Source organism: Pezoporus flaviventris, unplaced genomic scaffold (assembly GCF_033815535.1).
Source record: "Pezoporus flaviventris isolate CSIRO_AGI_PZ_B2104156 unplaced genomic scaffold, CSIRO_AGI_Pfla_v1 ptg000213l, whole genome shotgun sequence".
Lineage (NCBI taxonomy): Eukaryota > Metazoa > Chordata > Aves > Psittaciformes > Psittacidae > Pezoporus > Pezoporus flaviventris.
The window spans coordinates 7,667,937-7,689,328 of NW_026892761.1; the positions used below are offsets into that span (position 1 = coordinate 7,667,937).

Here is a 21,392-nt window from a genome sequence, read left to right on the forward strand (position 1 = left end):
AACATAGGAATAGGCAATGAGGAAATCTGATTTTTTTCCAGATCTGGACATCATGAGTTGAGAGAGGTGGAGTACTTTTAATACATACAGTGATTTAGGTACTACAAAGCAGTAAACCACTTGAATGTGTACTGCACTTCAAGGACTTAAGTAATCAAACTGGCTTCATGGGAACAACTAGTGTATTAACAAACAAAGCAACAGCATATAAAAAACTAATAAATTAAAAATGTTTGGCATTTTGAATATCGAGACTGCATGGAGACAAATTTTTCTATAGGACTGTAAAGGGCTGTTAAACCAATTCAGTTAACTTGATTTAGAAGTATCCTATCATCGCATACTATGGAGTATCCAGGTAGATAATATGCATAAAAGGTTGCAGGACAGATTCTGCATTACTACATTAAGAATACAGGTTATTTGTTGAGTGATTATTTATTCCATATATTCCTCCTGCATCCCCTTTCTGTCCGCAACATCCCACCTGGCCCTCACATTCTCACGGTTTCACAGACTGGGTGCTCTGACTTTCGGTCAGCTCACACTTTGGTTTGAGGTGATGCTTTTGGGTTTCTTTTAATTGGTTTTGTTTGGGTTTCTGTTGTTGTGGAGTTTTTTATTTGACTGTTTAAATGAGCTGATTGATTTAATAATGATCTAATAAAGATTATTAACTCATTATTAATAAAATGGTATCTTATTTATGCTTTGAATCACATTTGCTCCTAAACACGTAAGCAAAAGCATCGGAACATCCCTGCACAACAAATTGTTTTTAAAAAGGCTTTGTTCGTGCAATGTATCCTGTTTAACCAGACTGAGAAGGAACCCAAGAGGATTCCTGACCTACTGTGAGTGCTCAGGTGTGGTATCTGCCCACCAAAGCCAGTCCGGCATCAGAGAGGAGCTGGGGAATACCTCCCTGCAGCATACAGGCTTCAGCTTCTTCAGCTTTTTCCCTTCTGCTCCAGCATTCTCTTAGTGACCATCAGTTTGACAGCATATTTCAGCAAGGTTTCTTCATGCTTCCAAGCCTAGAGAAGCTGTGACCACACTCCAGTGTAAAGAGATTCAAACACTGCAAGAGTGGATCTGTATTCCTGTCCCTGCACCAATTCCCATTGCTGCTTGAGGCTGTGGTCTTTATATTCACCCTGTTCTTCCCTTCTGCTCTTGTAGTTCTAGGTATTGTGTTGACATTATGGACACGCTTTTCCTCCATGTATATAGAGTCTATGTTTGACTAAATATATATATAAAAATATATCTCAAACAGCACTGGGTATTGTGAATTTCACTTGATTTGGGCTTTTTTTTTAGCTTTCTTTAAAGACACTTTTACACAAATCTTCAGTAATGTCTGAATTTTGCTTAAACTAAGTAGTGGAAAATAAGGCAAACAATGAAATCCACCTGTTCTCATTCTGAATCAAGACATTTTCTTGAACTTGCAACTTCAGTTGCATGAAGCAATTGAGTCAGAGGAGTTAGTCTTTGGACTGAGAGATGTAGCAACCAGAAAGGCTAATAACAAGTTTGAAAAGAGAGGGATGCTGCTTTTAGGTTGGCTAAATCCAGCACAATTCAGTTATAATAGGCATTAAAAAGCATGCTTTCCAATAAATCAATCGAAACTTCGAGTATGAGCAATATTAACAGCAATCAAAATGTTGCCAAAACCACTGCTCTTTACAAGTAATTAACCCAAAGTGCAGAAAATAGAAGATACAATAATGAAATAGGTAACAGGATAATAGGCAGGATCGTGCAATAGCCGGTTCTCTTCTCCGCTTCTGAGGTATGTTTCCTGTCCTGCTGTGGCTGTGCAATGACAGGCGTGTTTCTAGGTCAGTGACGAATGTGAGCTGAAGTTACACACAAGTCCAGTGCTCACCCACACATCACTAATGAAGAGCACTCACCAGTGAGTGCGAGCAGGGAGGCCATAGGAAGTGCATGCAGGGAAGAGCCCTCTCATCTGAACACACAACACAAGGGACTGAGAAAGCCTCAGCACAGTAGCAGCAACCTCATGGGATCACATAGATGCTCAAAAGGCTTTCTGCCTAAGCTGTTATTTTGCAAACAGAAGCCATCATCTTTCCTCATTCCAAATGTACTGCAAGCCCTGCAGTAAGCACAATGGCTTTCAACAGGAAAAATGAAAAATTAATGCAATATGCATACCGTTTCCTTTGTTTCAGCCTCTCCTTGCCATCCTATTGGATCAAGCACCTCAGCTAGGTCCTCTCCCCTCTGCAGATCCCCTTAGTGGTCATTTACGCTTTGCTCCATGCTGTATTTATCAGCAGCCCCAGGAAGGCTCCCACCTCCTCACTGCCAGCTGTGGGAAAGGCAATCAACCTTACCCAGCTCAGCCCAGAGCTGATTATCCACGATTTCCAGACAAACTTGCTCCTCAGAGTTCTCATTGACTTTTTGGTAAGTTTTGAACACATGGGGTAGGTCAATAGAAATGTTTCTTTAGAGGAATAGAGCTAACACATCAAGCTAATGCACTTTATTTTTCTTTTTTAAACAATGCAACTTTAAAGTTTAAATTTAACATTTTAAGTAGGCCAGCCTTTACCTTAGCTCACACAAGTAAATATGCTACTTACACAAAAGCAACAGCCTGGGCAAATCCTCTACGTGCTGAACAAAGTAAGCAGTTAACAAATAAGAACAGGAGAGTCCTTTAGGCAAGAAGAAAAGCTAATGAGCAGAGACAGCTCACATACCGTGCTAACTTCTGCACTCACACCAGTGTAGCTGTATTAGCTTTGGTAAACTTGTTCCTAATTTACATCAGCACAGGAAAAATCAGCTCTCTTTTTAAATGGTTGAGATGCAACATTACTGTAAACTGTACACACTTGCCAGGGCAGTTTTCACCACACTGTTTCAGAAGGTGTTGGTTCAGCTCTGTCTTTTAGTACATGGGAAAGCAGCCAATTCCCAGTCCTGCTTGCTTCAGAAACACAGGCTCCAGCCAGCTACCTCCAGCAGAAACAGTCCTATGACATAGCCCACTTTCTGCTGGGGGGACACTGGTCAGATAGGTCCTACCCGTTCTTCAGGTTTTGTGATAAGATCCATGACTTCCTCACATCAGCTTAGCTGGGGATCCTGCTATGCTCCAGCCTGGAGCTGCCTTGTCACTGAGCTGTGAGATACAGCTTTAGGCACAGCAAGAGCTTGACACAATGTCCTGGAGAGCAAAGCCATGTACTGACTCTGTGCCAAGTCACATCGTTTCATTTTCACTGCTGTCTGTCTGGCCAAGGCAGGCCCTAGCTCAGTCTGGATTCCCCTGTGCCACCCTATGCTGGACATGATACACCTATTTGCCAAAACTTCTTGTCCTGGTTGCCTAGCCATTTCCTGACCTTCTATTTCTAGACCAGAGCTCATGTTTCAATAAATTCCTCCTCCCTCCTCATCTCCGCTTAATTTCTAACCTGTTGACCAATAGTTAAAGAAGGTAAAGGTCTAAATATACAGTTACATTCTTATAGATGATCACTAAAAGGCAGCACTACATTTAGGCACTTTTTAAGATGAGGTTGTAATGTGATCTCAGCACTCATGAGACAGGCTCAGAGTCTACATTTAAGAGAGGAAGGGATCCCAAACCTCAGTGTTTGGCTGAGGAGACATCAACAGGCATTACTAAGGTGCAGAGGTCCAGGGCAGCAGGTCTTGTAGGTTTCCTGCTAGCAAAACTGCTCGTTTCCTCCTGCTGCTAGCATATTTTCATGGCATCGCCTATACCACAGTAGAGAGCAGGCATGTTCTTTTGAAGCCAGGCCACTTCTTTACAACACCCATAGCTGGCCCATGCTTGAGATTTCCCAGCTAGGTCTTTAGATACGATCCAGCTCTTCTGTAAACCCAACACCTCCCCTCTGAAACCACACTGGTCTCAGTGCTGCTCCAGTTAATCCTGCACAGCCAGCACATCCTGCACATGGTGCCCAGAAGTACCAGCACAAGGAACATGCCAGAAATCCAGCCCAAAGTTTGAAGGAACAGAGCAGCTCTGGCAGTGAGCCCATCTGGGCACCCAAAGCAACACTGCAACAAAGCAGGTTATTAGCTCAGTGGCTGAGAACAGTATCCACGCTAGCGTAACTGTATATTTATTTTGCTTATCACCACCGAGAGAGCTCATGCTATACTCCTCACCTATCATGGTTCAGATTATAATCCCTTGGTTTCCCTTAACAAAGCAGGGTCATGTCTTCTCTTGCACCAGCTATTTTGTCTCCTGAAACTATAGTGCTGCTCTTAAACAACTGCATGTTCTGTGCAGACTAGCTAAGTGTTGTATGCTTTCTACCTTCCCACACCCCACCTTTTCTTTTGCTCCTATGTTTATTTTGCCCACATTCCATTTTAGTGTGGGAATCAACATCCCTGGCAGGTACCAGTTCCTGTATCAAACCCCAACTGTTCCCAAGAAACTCATTTGGAGACCCTTCCACTGCTACCTAAGTCCTAAATTAAAGCATAACCCTGCACCCTGGATTTTAAGAGTCACTGGAGTGAGACAGCATGCTGCCTCTTCTTGCTCTTCAGGAGACAAATGCTTTGCCAGAAAAATTTAAGCACTAAGTATGAAAAAGCCATCCCAAAATTTATTCTCAAAATGTCCAACAGAAACGCATCAGTAGATACTCAAAACTACAGAGTTCTTAAAAGTCATACATTCACAATGCAGAAACTTGACAATTGGGATGCCTTTCGCATGGCCTATGTAACAATATCCATCTTACAGTGTAAACAGGTACTGGTATGTTCTTACTTACAAGTCCAGCAGGAAAGGCACAACTCGGCATACAGAGATCATAAGCAAGAATCAGGTGCAACAACATTACACAAACTTTTGGTAATCTGCATTTTTGGGCCTTCCACAACGGAGACTGGACTTGAAGATTTCCTGCAGTCAACAAACTAGACTTCTTTCCATCGTTCAGTCCTTCCATACCAAATACTCACTTTCCAGTCCGGTTTAGATCCCATTACACATACAATTCCAGCAGACATTAGAGGAATAGTGAAAGGTCAGTCCAGTAAATCTTCAGGTGCTTCCACTAATACATCAGGTTTTAGTTTCAGATAGTGCATGGAAGCATCTGCTTGAATCTCAGTTCATTACAGTGGTCATTAATAGAAAAATAGACACTACAACTACATAAGGAAAAAATGAGGTAGATAACTTAGAATCCAGATGACTATCCCAGCAACCTTCATACAATACACGTGGACCATTAATTACCATTTTTGGCAGAATGCAGATTCACAGACCACCAAGAAACTTAATGACCAGAGAAGGAATGCCATCCAAAAACCCACAAAACATTTAACCTAAACATGAATACTTCATATTTAAATACAGGTTTACACAGACTGATCTTCTAAATTACCCAAATGAAAATAAAAACAAAATCAAAAAGCCTCTTGCTAAGGAAACCAGTTCCCATGCCCAATTGCAACAGTCACCTGAGATTCCTTGCAGAGCTTTTAGACCTGACTTCCCAAGGCAAGCCTTCCCTTTCAAGAGAGGAAAAAAAAAAGTATATACATACCCACCCATGCTTGTTTGGGGCTCTCGGCATTGAAATAAAACATCTAGGAAAAACCGCACATCTTTGGAAGTGGGAGTTTTGGCACTACATTTGAAGGACTGTCCTAGTAGTAGTATTAAATAAGCAGCAGTCAACAATACAGAGAATTAAGTCTTTAGGAGCAATGATTAAAGAAAAACAGCAACTTTCTCTTCTTAGAACTTCTGAGGCAGAAAAGGAATAAAACAAAATTGTAGTTTTTATAGCCATTATAGTAAAAAGTACATTCAGCAACCACACAGAGCCAAAAATCCAAACAGAAAAACTAGTCCTAAGAGGGTCCAGACATTCTAGGATATTTACCCGCATTAATAGTTTTCATTTCTCATCAGTAAATAGAAGCTTTTCCGTCAACAGTAGGTTGTTTCCACTCATTTCAAATCCCCCAGGTATTTCACTCTAAACTAAGAGGTAAATATTCTAACCTTTGGAATCTCAAGTTGTAGAAACTTCTGTAAGGCTGTACACATTACTCACACGTAAGAACTACTTTGCAAGACCCGCATCTTTCCAAATAGAAGGAAATCCTATACTTTATTATTTACTATTTGCAAAGCAATATCATGATTGTACTCTGGGCAACTCTTACAAAGACAACCATAAAATCATTTGCACGTCAATAGGAAAATAGGAGGCTGAAGTGGAATCTCTTAAAAATATATGTTTGTGTATATATATTCGTTCTTTCTGTACGTCAGCTTCACTAGAGTTTTTAACTAACAGCAATTTTGTTCTCCTCCATGAAGTGAGGGAATTGGTGTTTTGGCACATTGTCTGCAGCAGCACCACTGGCCTTCTCAGTATCAGAACCAGTCCCAGACTGGGTCCCATCTATTTTGGAGACTGTAGCAGTATTTATTGCTGAACCACCTCCAATGCTGACTGGAAGGGTAGGTAAGCCACCACTCTGGATCACCGAGATCTCGTTAGTCTTCATTGCTATGCCATTGCTGAGTACCGCTGCATACTGATTCCATACTGTGGGGTCAATGCTCACTGAAGGAGGCATCATATCCTTTGGAAACATTTCAGATACCTTCTTGGGATCATTCCCCAGCAGAGCCATGGGGTTATCAATCGAGAGCCTTCTTCCCCGCCTGGCAGAGTTATTCCACATGTGAGTGCCTACATGGACCTTCAAGAAAGGGGGACAAAAAAGAATAATTAATACTGAAGTTCTTTTATTGTATACTATAAGGATGCTGGGGAGGGACTCTTCATTAGGGACTGTAGTGACAGAACAAGGGGTAACGGGTTAAAACTTAAACAGGGCAAGTTTAGATTGGACATAAGGAGGAAATTCTTTCCTGTTAGGGTGGTGAGGCACTGGAATGGGTTGCCCAGGGAGGTTGTGAATGCTCCACCGCTGGCAGTGTTCAAGAGCAGGCAGGACGAGGCCTTGGGTGATATGGTTTAGTGTGAGGTGTCCCTGCCCATGGCAGGGGGGTTGGAACTTGATGATCAGAAGGTCCTTTCCAACCCTAACTATTCTATGATTCTATGACTCTAGTTCTAATTTGCTTACAGTCAAGCTGCTCAAAGGAAGTCATGTATGCTCCATTTGCATTCAGGTAAGTATTTAAGCTGGCTAGTTCTTGTCTTTATTCTCTTCCTGGCATGTGTAAGATAGTCATTCTCCTGCCCAGCATCATCATGGTTCTCTAGAGTTTACTGCTGAAGTGCTTGTAGGACAGTATTTTTACACTTATAGTAAGTGGCATTGGCAAAGATGCCCCTCTCCCCCCAGATAAATAACAGCCACATTATTTGCTGTGAGTAGACTATATTGAAAAAAAAGCACTAGTTAATGCAAAAAAAACCTCACCAAGAAATTTGGAAGAGAGGTTATATCTAAGCTAATGTCTTCCACACCACAAACATACTGCTAGTGCTTCCAGCAAGTGACTGTTCACAAACAGCAGTATTTTTCCCTCCCCATCAGCATTTATGCAAGAGGCTGAAAAGCATGAAGAGGTTCTCATAGGAAGTGAGCGAGGGACCTGCAGGCTCCTTACAGGCAAATAGATTAATCTGACAATAAGGACAGACCTGCTACACTTCAGAAGTGCTTAAACACAATTCACAAGTACTTTGTGCCATCTCAGGATTATTCTCTCAGTTTCATCCCTCCTTGTCCTGCATTGTGCTTCAAGCAGTGTGGTGTAATGTATGTACACTGTAAGCACAATTCTGTAGCATTCAGTCTATGGAACAGTTTATGTCTCCGTGCATCCGAATACAAACGAAAATCTGCTTAGTAAGGGCTACCACCCAAAAGAAAGTCAAGGGCAGTAGCAAACACTTTTGTGGGTGATCTCAACACACTGTTTAGTAAGTTGCGTGAAGAAACTCAGGAAGGAGATACAAAAGTCAAAGATAACCATCTGAGGAACTAAACCAAAATCAACGTTGTCCCCAAAGGCAGGATAAGTATTAGCAGCAGTTATCTCATCTCTGGTATGACTTTGCCTTACAAAGGAGATCACAACATAAGAGATGATTTACCTTCAGGTTTCCTTTTGTTGTGAAGGCTCTCCCACAGATGGTGCAGGCAAATGGCTTTTCACCGGTATGGGTCCGCTCATGAATCTGAAGGGCGCTGGCAGAGGAGAAGTTCTTCCCACACGTAGTGCAGATGTGCTGTTTGGCGGGACGGCAGAATTTCGGTCGTGGCACAAGAAGAGGGGCAACACCAGGGGACAGAGCTGGTGGGCCAATGAAATGGCTAGTGCTAATGGGACGCTCACTGGGCATCTCCATTTTTACGAGGGCTGGGGGAGCTCTAACAAAAGCAGCTGGAATACTACTTCGACCTGGAAAGAGAGCACAGATAACGTTTATCCCAACCTCCTCCTGCTTCCAAGCTTGAGTCTGGCTAAGATACCAGAGGCCCTGACTTTGGAGCTGCACGTGCCTAAACAGCACACCTGCAAAGCCCTCTGAAGTCATATGTTAGGGTTGCTGTTACACTTGCTAGGATGCTTTGACAGAAATCAGTTCACCCTACCTTTTTGGTGATCTTAGGAATTCAAAAGGCTCACTTTCAGGTCAACATTAGCCTCAATACTAAATTGTTTGAAAATCCCACAAAATATTCCAAAGTTTTAGTATCACAATCTTAGGTTAAGCAGTTTTCCATGAAAATACTGACAGATCTTTAGAGCACGATAGGTGATCCCATGAAAGACAGCAAGTACACAGATTCTATCTATTTTAAGGGCCTCTATTTGTGCTACCCCTTGCAGGAGATGACAGAACTTAAGTCTGAATTTTAATGAATTCTGAGTCTGACTGAATCAGGAAAACTTTACAAGGCACATGCCCCTATTTTGATACAAGGCAAGGAAGAGGGGAAAGCTGAGGAGATTTTGACTCCTGTTGGTCCTTTTACAGATGGATTTCCTCCAATCCTACTACCCCACCCCAAGTTATTGAAAACTTGTCATAATACTCACCATATTCTCCATTTGCAAAATGTAACCCAGGCTCTTCTTTAATGACCTTTCGACCAATATTGCCATAAGTTAAATCCAAAGCACCAACAATCCCTTCCATTTCTGCTGAAGTGCTCTCAGGACCCTCTGATTTACTTCCCATGCCTGTATCTTCTTGATTGTTGAAGCTAGGTGACTTCGACCTTACACTCTCAGCTTGGCTGTTGGCTGGGGACAGAGCCTGGAGCGATGCAGACTCGGAGGCAGCAGGACTCCTGCCATTCTGGTAGTCTGGATCTCCTGCCACAGAAGAAGAATCATTTGTCATGCCATCACTTTCTGCTGAGCCATTGTCACTAGACTTCAAGCTGCTTTGTCGCTGCAAGTTCAAAGCAGAGTTGACGATCTTCATTTGATTCTCCAGTGCTGCAATACCAGAGAAGGTGGCCGTGGTGGCTGGTGATTCTGATTGTGCATCGTACGGAGTAGGAGGTTTTGAAGAACTCCTTGGGCCATCCTGAGAGTCCAGGTCCTCTTCTATCTCTATGCTTTCCACGATCTCATCTGGGCGACTGATGTCTCCGTTCTTCTCAGCCACAGTAGCATCCACATCAGTATTGTCACTGGTGTTTTCTGGCATTGGTGTATTGGGTATTTGCCCCCCCATATGCATGCGGATATGCTGCTGCAACACAACTGCATTTGTAAACTTCTTCTGGCAAATAGGACACGAATGTTGCATCTTCAAAGGAGTATTGGCCCTGTGGACACCATAATGAGTTTTAAGGTTCCCTTTAGTGGAGAAGGCACGGCCACAGATTTTACACTTGAATGGCCTCTCTCCCGTGTGAGTACGATAATGCATTTTGAGTGAACTCTGGCAGCTCAGCACTCTGTGACAGATCAGGCACTCGTTGGGGTCAGCAGTGGATTTGTCGATATTTTCAACCAGTTGCTGAAGCTTTGATGTTTCTGAGCCTTGCTCGTTTGACCCACTTACATGGAAGATGCTCACGCTGCAGGTAGCTCGCGGTGAACTCAAGCTCTGCTCTGTTCCCGATTCATGACCAACCACCCCTGATGAGGAAGAGCCACCCTCACTTTCTGGAGAAGGCCTTGACTGCAGGTCACTTGAGAATGTACCAGGCAGAGACTCCTTAATGCCTGCTAGGCTGGAGATGGTCTGAGGTGCACTGGTGGCTGCAGAGGTAGGCAGTGTTGTTAGGAGAGGTTTGCTATCCACTATTAGGTTAGACTCATCCAGTGGCACAGACATCCCATACGGGATTCCGGTGCTGGTGGGAACATTGTCCAGGTGCTCAGGAACCGGGTAAGGATTCATCTTTATGTGGGGGTATTTGTCTTTGTGACGCTGAAAATGCACTTTAAGGTTTCCTTTGGTTGTAAAGCGGTTACCACAAATGTTACACTTGTAGGGTCTTTCACCGGTGTGGGATCGGAGGTGAATCTGCAGGGCACTGTCATTGCCAAAGACCTTGCCACAGAATTTACACTTGTGTTTGAAGAACGGCTCTTCTGCATTCGGTTTGCTTTCAGACACGCTGATGTTGGGAGGTTTTCCCTTCCCCTTCTTTGAGGAATCTATAACAGAAGAAACAGCCGACAGTGGATTTTGGAAGATGACCGAGCTGGAGGACTGAGGTAGCAAAGGATTTGGGAACTGAGAGATGGAGCCAGGGAGGCTTCTGCTTGCCTCTGGCTTCAAGGGGAAGGAAGAGGAAAGCCCAGCAGCCAGCGAGCTGGCGGCCGCAACACCAGTGTTAGAATGAGGTAGTTTTCCTTGCTTCAAGGATTCCAGTGATAGGCTCTGGCTTCCAGATTTCTGTCCGATTAAAGCAACAGCAGCCGAAAGCTGCTGAGACATGTGAGCGCCCAGAGCTTTCAGTGGGTCAGTAGCAGCTGCTATAGAAGGATGCAGGGCATGGGGAGCCATCATGGCAATCTGAATGCGAATTTGCTCTGTCAACTGAATTTGCTGGAGTTGCTGCTGCTGCAAACACACGAGCTGCTCCAGGATCATGGGGATAGCATTAAAACTGGCTGCTGAAGAAGAGATGGCATCGGAGGTCCGCTGGTTCACAGCCACTTTAGTGCCACGTATTGTCTGCAAAGTCACGTTAGTGTTTGGTACTTTGGATTTTGGTAGATAGCTTAGGCCAGGAGCCGCAGGCGTGACGGGGGGCTCTATTTTAAGATACATTCCTCCTACTGATTCAGCATCCATTTTTCCTTCTCTCTTCTCCATAGAAGCAGTGCAACCCTTTGCCTGAACGTCCTTGCGTGCCCTGCTATCCATTCGATCACTTGGAAAGCTCCCTAGGGAACCTTCAGAGAAGCTTTCGGGAGGTACTGTTCCCTCACTGTCATTCATGATTAGAACAGGTGGATTTTTAGTGCAATTTTTCTTATGCTCAAGGAATTCAGAGAGATCAAAGAATTCTGCACAGCATTTCTCACAGATTTTAGTTTCCTCCGTGCGGCACCTTTTGGAACTCATTTCACCATCTCTGTCACCTGGGACGTCTTGTGGACTCCCTTAAAATAAAAGAAAGTCACATTATTAATACCTAGATTTAAACTGAGTATTTCCTATTCTTAAGATCACCATCTTCACCTTAATTGCAAGTTAAAGATACAAAACACCAGAATCAGTTTTGCTCTTTGTTTTGCCAATTCACTTTGTAGCCCCAAAGAATCTCAGCCCCAAATCTGCATCTGAATTCCATTTTCAATAAAAATGATAATATGAAAGAAATCTCCCAAGACTTAATCGGAAGAGGTTTATCATAAATCCCTTCATAGAGGTAAGAAGGGAACAGCGCAGCAAGGCATCTAGCACCTGCAAATCGGTTTAAAAGGAACACAAGGAAGGCAGAGAAAGCATCTTAAAACTGAGCAAAACACCACATAAGTTTCTTTGGTGTTTGCACTTCAGTTTATAATTCTTTGTTAACCACCTCTCAGAAATTCACATCAGATTGTTAACACAGGAACATGAGAGCAGTTCTTAATTGTACACTGATCTATTAAGCAACTTCTACTCCGACATTATGGAAGTGATTACTACTGAAGAAGTCTGACAAAAGCAAAAGTAAGTCCAGTATCAACTTTTCACCGCTTCAAAAGCACACTCGCAAAAAAAGATGTGTAAAAGCCACAGCGGTAAAGGAAAGCTGATTAACTTACAGAACCCCACAACGATATTGATGATTATTAGGCGGCGAAGCACCAAGTCCTGTGCAAAACACACGAAGCTGTTTCAGACCCACTGAGGACACCGTTCAAGCTGCATCTGCAACTCTGCCACTTCAGGGAGGGGCAAGGAAAGTAGAGCTGGTCTGCAAGTCCACTCCTGCCCTTCCTCCACCAGCACCACACACATCAGACTGAGCAGAATTTGCACGTGGACACAAAAAAAACCAGCATTCAGGGAACTCTCGTAACTGGAAGAGAGGTGAAGAGCAATGCTAAACCCAAACAGGATGTTTTTGCTCAGCCTAGCCATCCTACGAACAACAAACTCACACCCGGCTCGAGGCATGCTAGCATTCGGGACACGGCAGGCCGGAGAGCTCAGGAGGGAAAGCTTTGGGCTCATACAGCTGAGGGAGAAGTGGGAAGGACTGCAGATGTGCTACAGCCTCCATCAGGTGAAATGTCCTGTAACACGCATTAACTGGTCCCATCTTGATGGGTGCCAAGGGTGCAGTAACCCAAGTATTTCACCTCCCATGCACCCAGTGGGGAACACTGCAGATTATCAACCACAACTGAGAATTTGTACTACAAGATCTCTTCTGTTCAGGTCTTGCACCCCGAGTAATTCACCTCCGGGCTTAGCTCTGGTTCCACGTTACTAGCCCACGCCACTTTACAAGGGAACAGAAGACTCTGCAAGCACAGAAGCTTTTTGCGGCTTTCATTTTAAAGGTGTAACTGAACCACACATCTGATACATGTGTATATCCTGTGCATGGCAGGGTGGAGGGGAAGCATGTCCAAGCAGCAACCCATGTTGACTTACTGTTCTGGGGTAATGTAAAAGCTCTGCAAGGCAGGATATTGCAAACCTTGACATTTATTAGGTTAACAATGGTATTATATGTCAATACATGTATTATATATATGTATTATATGATTTGATGACAAATCAATCTCAACTGCTTAATGCTGAGTGACAGGAAGTACATATGAAAATTTATTAACAAAACCCAAACAACTTGATCAACTGCAAATATCAGAGACCCGTTATGCAATGGTCTACAGAGCAACAGACCCAAATCTATATGCATGCAATTCTGTTAATCATACAGACTTCAGGGTTACAAGTCTTTCAGCAGAGAGGAAATGTGTTCTCAGCACAGCTACGATGAAAACTGTTTGGATCCCTCAAATCTAAACAGGGTGAATTAAATACTTCTATTCCCCTCCTCTCTTTCAGCCCAACAAGTAAAAGCATAGTGTTAGCACACATTTCCCACCCCAAATAGCATTAAATTGATGCCTCTACAGTTGATTTAACTCTGTGGGAAAATATGCAGACAAATCTAGTCTGCAGACAAGTACAAATAATACATGATTCAGAACTTGGTCAATAAAAATAGGGTAAATCGAGGTAAAAAATGGATGGTTTTAAACTTATCTTTGCAAGAGTGTAAGCAGATACAATGGGAAAGCAAGCACTGTTGCTGAAAAAGATACAAGATGCTTCCGTAACTAGTCTGTACACTGGCTCAAGATGTCTTTACTACTTTCCTAACCATTTCCATCTAATTCAATAGATATTTCACAGAACAGGCTAAAACATCAAGACCTCTTTTCCAGATCCTTTAGCATCTGGGGCTTAAACAGTCAATCGCACAGGCCGAACTACACAGTTTCCCCATGTTGCAAAATAAGGGTAGGTTTTACTTTAGAAAGCACAAAGCTCTTCCTTGCAGTCTCTCCTCCGTGAGCACATGCATTTCACTCTGCAGCTTCCACCTCTGCAGTAGCCATGTAAAATGTTTCAAGTGGAATACAAATGTCTGCATGAAAGACTGTTGCCCACCCCTAAGGAGATATTCCAGGATAACTACGTCTAGACAAGTCCTCAACTTTAACAGCTTCAAAGCATCTGATCATTTATCTCCCTTCCCTTGATAGTACTTTATTTTTCCTCTTTTCCACCGATAGGACCATATGAAATTCAAAGCCCCTTTTTCCACTCTCCAGCACAGTCCCTGCTCCTGATTGTTGCGGTTCTGAGGAATTTCAAGGGTAACTTTTCTGGTCCTAAGCACTGGTTGCCACCTCAAGACAGAGAAACTCAAGTAACCTGAAAGTACCTGCGTCCAGCAGCAGCAGGCAGATTATCAGCCCTGCCCCTGCCTGCTCTTGCTGCCACTGCCACACATTTTAATTTCCAGCTGCCCTGTCTGACAGTAAAGGCTCAGGACGCCAAATAAATTCAATTCCCAGCTTGTAGCGACTTGCATGACAAGTAGGGAAGAGTTACACCTCATTTTCCCTTCCACCTTAGAAAAAAAATGAGTGCAATAGCTTCCCCTATCTCAAAAAGGGGCTTGAGATGCAGGACGCCTGGTTACTGTGCAGTAGCCAATATAACAAAGGAGCAATTTAGTGTTTCTTTAAAAAAAACCCAACAGTTTCTCTGAAGCTCTTCATCTTGATTTCTACACCCTCTCCCCCCAGCCTGGAGGGAGCAGCCACTGCCTGCAATCAGAGCACCTCATTTACCCAAACCTGCCCTCCCCCCAGCACTCAGCACCAACATGAACTTAACGGTCTGAAATCCGGGGTTTTCTCTGCAAAGAAACCTCCTTGTCCACATACAGTACACAGGGATTTACCGAGAGCCCTGCCACAATTGCTTGTGCACTTCACTTAACCCTCTCCAAAGGCTTCCCAGGGATAGGACTTCTACTGTGGTTTTTTTTTTATCTTCCCACCCCCGAATTTCAGGAATGTTATCTCTCAGCATCTAGTTATCCAATAAGTTAGAAGAATGCAGTAAACCCAGCAGGGGGGTTAGATTGAATCACTGGCAAATGGATGGAAAAAATCCACTATTGTGTAGGACAAGACGGTCATCGACAAGGAAGGCTGATAAAATCCACACAGCTCAAATTATTTTTTTTCTAATTTAAAGGGAACCAGTAAAAGAGGAGTGAACTAAGGCCTGTCTGGTTTGATGTGCTTTCAGAAAGGGTGCCGCGGGTCTACGGGCTACCACTCATCTGAGCAATTGGTGACTATTTTAATTCCCCCAACTATGATAAAATTATATTTCACTTGAACTGGGAGGAAACAGTCAGAGCTTAAGCTTAAGCTTCCCCTTCCCCTTCCCTCCCCCCCCCCCCCCAAAGAGTTTGATACCTTTGCTGAGCTTATTTTTTCCAGACTCCATCTGACAAACTATTTTTACTTTAACATAACCCTACGCTTCCCCAGTTAAAATTAACTCCTGATGGATTAGCAACTATCCACTCCCGTCCTAGATGTGAAAACCTCCACATCAATTGCCTGCTGCCCCCATTTCTTCCTGTTCCTACCTGAAAAGCTAGGACTTCCAAGAACTTAAACGGTCCCAAAGTTCTTTTCTTCTCCCCCTATAAAGCACTATTTAAATAATATTCAATGACAAAAAACACTGCCTTGAGTAAGCAACACACATGACTGATAACTTACTGAAATTTACAAAGGCCTTGATGTTTTCTACACTGAATTTATCAGCATTTTTCTACCCAAAATGAGCCGGAAGACACATTACACTTTACAACTAGGATTCCACGTGCTTTCGGATTCTCAAGGCTTTAAATTTTCCTCATTATCTACCTACTGCTTCACCCTTTTGACTATCCACGTAATCAAGAGAAGCATTCGGCCAAGGGCTGAAGAAACTCATGAATAAACGCCCGAGGAGCAACAGCAGCATCAGGCGAAGATCAGAGGCGCTGGCTTCAAGCGGAGGAGCCCGGCAGCCCCGCTCCCGCACACCCCGTAAAGGGTTCGAACCCCCGCCCCGTGCTGCCGGTGCCCGTCCGCAGTTACCTGTCGCGGCGCCGAGCCGCTCCCGGTCGGTGGAGGGCACTCGCGCCTCGCGCTGCCCGCTCGGCCCCGCGCGCTGCCCGGGACCGGCCCCCCGGGCGGGGCCACGGCGGGGAGCCCCCGCGCCCCCCGCGCCTTGCGGCCACCCGGGCATCGCCCGCGACAGGGGCTGCTCCAGAGCAAAGGGCGCTTCCCGGCGTGCTCCGGGATAACGGGCAATAACAACCCAAGACGCGGAGGTTCCCCCCCCACAGAAGCAGCCGCCGCGCCACCCGCCGTACCTGCCCGCCGCCCGGTCCTCCCACCGGCGCTTCCCGCAGCTGTAACGGCGGCGGCCCCGGACCACACTTAACACTAGTACAGTGTTTAAGACCGAGCTAAACGGCACAAACCCCGCTGCCAAGGTCAATTGCATGAGAGTCCTAATTGTGAGCCTGACATCAACTTACCACCCACAGCAAGCGGGAGGAGGCAAAGGTTAGAGCAGCAGCTCTGTCAAAACGTCACATGCCGCCGAGCCCAGCAAAAAGGCTTCATCACTACAACCAATATAATGTTTCACTTACGTAAAAGGAAAAACAAGCCTGGCATGCCCCCCCCGAACCAACCCACCGCCCCCCGCCTTCCAAGCACCCTCGCACTGCTGCATCACCCCGGCTGCACAGCACGGGGTGCTCCCTCCATCCCTCCTGTCCCGCCGACAGGAGCTCCGAGCACCCTAAAATTATAGGAAAATTAAGAACCACCCCAAAAGTTTTTACCCCTCTCTCCACTTCTGCAGAACTCAAGGCGCCAAGCGAGGTTTTAAATAAATGCAACCTCCGATTCTACCCTGAGAAAAACAACCCAAAAGTTGCAGTTTGATACTGTATTTTTAAGACCGAATCAGATTTTTAATGGCAGCAATCCAGCACAATGCGCATTTTCAACCCCTTTGTGAAAATGCTAATTTTCAGTATGTAGCATTATTCCCCCGTGACCACCTGCTGATTTTTTGACCTGTTAATTGATCACCAGGTTAGCGGAGCAGCCTCTTAACACGCTGCATTGTTCACAGAGGTGGGTCCCCAAAAAAGGGGAACACTTGCAAAAGAGAAGGGCTTGATTTTGTTATAACGATTATGTGTGTAGTTGATAATATCCCAGACAAATCCCTGCGGTTATTTCGACTTTCTTTTGCAGCTTCATCACTTGTTATTTACGGGCACACCTGGAGCGGGGAAAATCGAGCCCATGAGGGCGGTGAGAGCCATCGCCACGGCGTTCATTTCGGAAGGCAGCATAGGAAAGGATCGCGCAGGACGGACCCGGACACCCGCACGGAAGGTCCGGCGGGGCGCGGCCGCGGGGCGGCGCACAGCAACCCCGCGACCCCCGCTCCCCTCGGGTCTCCGGCTCCGCCACCCACAAAACACAGCCCCATCCATGCAACCCCCCCAGGCGGGGTGAACGCTTCGGCAGGTCCCCCCTCGGGCCGTGCAACCCCTGCCCCGGCTCCCGGAGGGATTTCCAGCCGGGGTTCTGGTGTTAAAGGAAAAGGGGGACACAAAAAGCCCCACAACCAACAACAAAAAAGCAGCTGGCCATTGCCCCGGAGAGCGCGATGCGGAGCGATCCTCCCCGCCCCGCACACCTCCCCCGCCCCGAGCGAGCCCATCAGGAGTTATTAACCCTTTTGTTTCAGCGCAGAGCCGGAGGTGGCTTTCCAGCAGCGGGCAGAGATTTACATGTGGAAACATCACCTCCATCCCCCAACCTAACCATATGCACAAAGGAAAACAGTCATGCATTAAACATGGGATTTATTGCCTTCTGGCCAGCTTGCTGTTTCTTAAGTCACCATTAACCGGACCCAACAATCGCACATTTCGACTCAAGGGGGGGGGGGGGGGGAAGAGGAGGGAAAAATTAAGAGCCCGAACCTCCTGCGGTCTGGGAATAATCAGCTCCTGTAACGTACATTGGTATTGATCAGTTCTGGGAATGGAAAAAAAAAACACGAAAAACCAGCCCCTGAGGAAGACAGAGAATCCAGAGAAAGTTCTTGGGTCACATACAAAAGTGTCTGAACACAACAACTCTTCCCAAACGCACCCCTGGTCAGCCCAACACCCGCTTCCCCTTCCCCACCCGGGACGGGACTTGCTCTCCTCCCGATCTGGAGCTGGACCCGCACACAAGGAGCTTCTCTCCGGCTCTGCGGGACCAAGGGCGGCAGTACCGGGCGGAAGAACCCGCATCGCAGCCCCATGAGTCGCCAGGCCCCTCCGCAGCTCAGCTGCGGGAAGATGCTGATCGATGAGGAGAACCGGGCACGCTCCGGCAGCCCCCGGCCCTTCCCCGCTCCTGGAGCAGGAGGGGGCACGCAGGCGAGTGCCTGCAGAGTTTCCCCGGCACAGCCGCCACCCCGGGAGCTCAAGGCTCATTTGAGCGCAAATTCGTAACTTTTCCCTTCGGAAGGCGCAGGGCTAGGAGCTCCCCTAAAAGGACAGACAGTGATTTGCGGTACCAAAATCCCCCCACATCGCCCAAATCCAAAGCGCTCACGCACATCCCACATTAGCTCACCGGAGTTATTTTAGGAAGTCGGAAATCAAAGATGGCTGGAGGTCAAGCTACAAAAGGTCCAGGGCGATTATGATCTCCAACAAAAATAGTCCGAGCGAGTCTTTTTTTTTTTTTTAAGCCCCACAAAAATGCTCATATAACTACCGAGAAAGTGCTAAGCAGACCGGGGAAACCAAACTCAAGCCATTCACTACCACTGTGAAGATTCCGAACAATCTCTCGTTCCCCCCTCCAACTCCCTTTGGGGGTCACCTCCCATGAGGCTGCACCCCAAGAGCAGTAGCAGGGCCGGCACAAGTTCCGCGGGACTAGGGGTGCTGGACATGGCGGGGTGGGGGATCGGGCACGGCGAGGGAGTTTTCGGGCAGCTCCGTGGTCCGCGCAAAACTGCACCCGGAGCCGCGCAAAGCCGCGGGAGATAACGAGGGGCTGGAGCCCCGCGGAACAACCCCGCGCTGAGGCTCCGCGGGGATTTCGGGGCCCCCAAAGGCTGCGCGTAGCTGGGGGTCGGGTTCCTGGCAGAGCCCAGAGGGGGGAAAAGGAGCGAGGGGTGAAGCACGAGGGTGGAAAAGCCCCCGGGAAGCGCCCGCGCCGCCGTCTCCGCGCATCAGGTCAGCCGGACCGCAGCGGCTGCGCACCCCCCCTTTGCGCCTTACCACTTGCAGCATCTGGGGGTTGCTCCTCGGAGTTGATGTGCTGGGGCTTCGCCTGCTTCCGTCGCGACATGGTGCACCAGCATCGGGAGCAAAATAGTAGCAATTATTTTCCTCTTCACAACAAATTCCTAGAGTTGGGAAATTACCCCCATTGGGCGGAATGCGCATGTCAGAGTAATTATGATTATCAATAATGCATTGCGATTTATCATGGGCCCCTGACAGCTGATTGGCCTGAGTCCAAGGGCTCACAGATTATTCAAATAAGGGCCATTGATCCGGGCGCAGCGGGGCACGCTGGGCTATGTAGTCCCGGCCCGCCCCGCCCGAGCGGCCACAAAGGCAGCGCCGGGACCCCCGACACCCCTTCCCCGGCGGCGGGGGCAGGATCCAACCCGCGAGTAAACAAACAACCCGGCAGCACGACTTTCCATGCTGAAGAGGGACAATACCTTTGTTGTCTCACCTGCGCGGTTTATATTGTGCTTTAAACACTTCTGTTTTCCCCTTTTTACTTTTTTTTTCTTTTTCTTTTTTTTTTTTTTTTTTTTCCTTCCCTAAGCAAGCAGGAGCCCGGACAATGCTGATTTTCCCTCTTTTCTTAGATAAGGTGGAAAAGGGAAAAGCACTGATTGTCCGAGGGGATGAGCCCAGGGTCTCCTGGTGTCGTGGGCAAGTTAAGGGGCTTTCAAAGCAGATCCAGACGGCGTGTGATTATGTTTTGCGTTGGTTCACTTGTTTAAAGACTTCTTTTTAAGTCTCATTTTCTGGGAAAGTGACAAAATCGAGCCAGTAGTATTTTTAAGAAAAAATAATTAAAAAAAAACCCATAAGACATGCAAAAAGTTCATGTGAAAAACCCCACCGCTCTGAAAGTGTTTTCCTGCACTGAGCTGACTGTGTAAGTGCATAGTGGAATCATTTTCACTGCCCTCTCCTGCTGTCGGGTTCCGTGGGAAGAAGCACCACATTTAAATCGTGCCCTAGCTGGGTGGCCCTGGCCCTGGGTGGCACTTTAGTGTACAGTCCATGCGGCTGGAACTGACTGCTGGACCCAGCTCAGTTAAGTCTCAGATTTACTTTGCCTTAAAGCCCCTGAGTGCTGTAGCACAGAGTCACCTCCACCCCCTGACCCCCACTGAAGTCAGCCAGATCTTGCTTAAGCAAAAATGTGAGGATCCTTGGAATATATGGATATGTGGATTGCGCAGTCTTTGTGGGAAACATGGTTGCTCTTTGTTTTCATGTAGAACACTCCCACCCTCCCCCCAGGTCTATCTATGAAAAACGAAATGGGTTCCTGGAAGGCACTGGAGAGATTGATTGGTTTGGTGAAGAGATGCTTTTGTTGATTCAGAGTAGGGCACCTAGAAAGGGTTCAGAAGATCTAGGTTCAGCAGAAGTCAGACTCCCTATGCACTTGTTATTGTATTCATCAGTAAGCAATTTACATGGGGCTGTGCCTCAGTTTCCCACTTGCAAATGGAGGGTGATGTTTCTTCAGTGCAGAGCTGCTGTGAAGATAAACATCCACCTGAGAGATTATGGGGGGGTCGGGTCAAAAGAGTGATGTGGAGTGGAAAACCCAAGTCTTGATAGCGAGCAGGAAGGCAGTGGGAGGAAGCAATGATACCTATTGAGGCCATGCAACTGCCACAGGACATTGTGCAACACCACAGTCTCATTTTACCAGTTACTTTACCAGCATTTTCACTGTATAAACCCACTGTGTTTTGTACAACGTATGCTTTATTCTAAACCTTTAGCCTGCGCATACAGTCATGCTAAGCAGTCATGGCACTGGCCAGGATTATCTCTTGGGGGGGGGGGGGGGGGGGGGGGGATGTTTGAGGAGGTGTGAGTTGTAGTTTGCATGGGACAGGCATGAAAGATCTCAACATTGTAGACCAAGATAAACAGCGCATCATGATCTAATTAGTTATATATCCTCTTGGGGTTTGTTTCTGTTTTTACAGTGTCTCATAAGAGCTTTTATTTAGCTAAGGATAATACAAACCTTAGGAAAAAAA

The 21,392-nt window shown here is 46.2% G+C and overlaps 1 protein-coding gene across 2 annotated transcripts; it reads right to left on the reverse strand.

Annotated features, from left to right (window-relative positions):
* Positions 1-4,623: 4,623 nt before the first annotated feature.
* On the reverse strand, positions 4,624-19,602 carry SALL4 (spalt like transcription factor 4). Of its 2 annotated transcripts, none has more exons than XM_061441394.1 (4): positions 19,363-19,602; positions 9,089-11,623; positions 8,139-8,446; positions 4,624-6,768 (listed from the first exon to the last, which is right to left on the reverse strand). In XM_061441394.1, the coding sequence occupies exons 1-4, from the start codon at positions 19,430-19,432 to the stop codon at positions 6,346-6,348; spliced, it is 3,336 nt and encodes a 1,111-aa protein (XP_061297378.1). In that variant the 5' UTR covers positions 19,433-19,602; the 3' UTR covers positions 4,624-6,345. The 2 variants fall into 2 exon arrangements, with proteins under 2 accessions (XP_061297378.1, XP_061297379.1); XM_061441395.1 differs by lacking the exon at positions 19,363-19,602 and adding an exon at positions 18,707-18,919.
* Positions 19,603-21,392: the final 1,790 nt, after the last annotated feature.

Bases quoted from the DNA above. Each gene is read 5' to 3' on its own strand.
- SALL4 (XM_061441394.1), bottom strand. From the start codon at position 19,432: ATGTCGCGACGGAAGCAGGCGAAGCCCCAGCACATCAACTCCGAGGAG. The intron at 11,624-19,362 runs GTAAGGCGCAAA...TTTTATTTTAAG, and splicing joins ACCCCCAGATGCTGCAAGTG to GGAGTCCACAAGACGTCCCA. The intron at 8,447-9,088 runs GTGAGTATTATG...CTCTCTTTCCAG, and splicing joins TTTTGCAAATGGAGAATATG to GTCGAAGTAGTATTCCAGCT.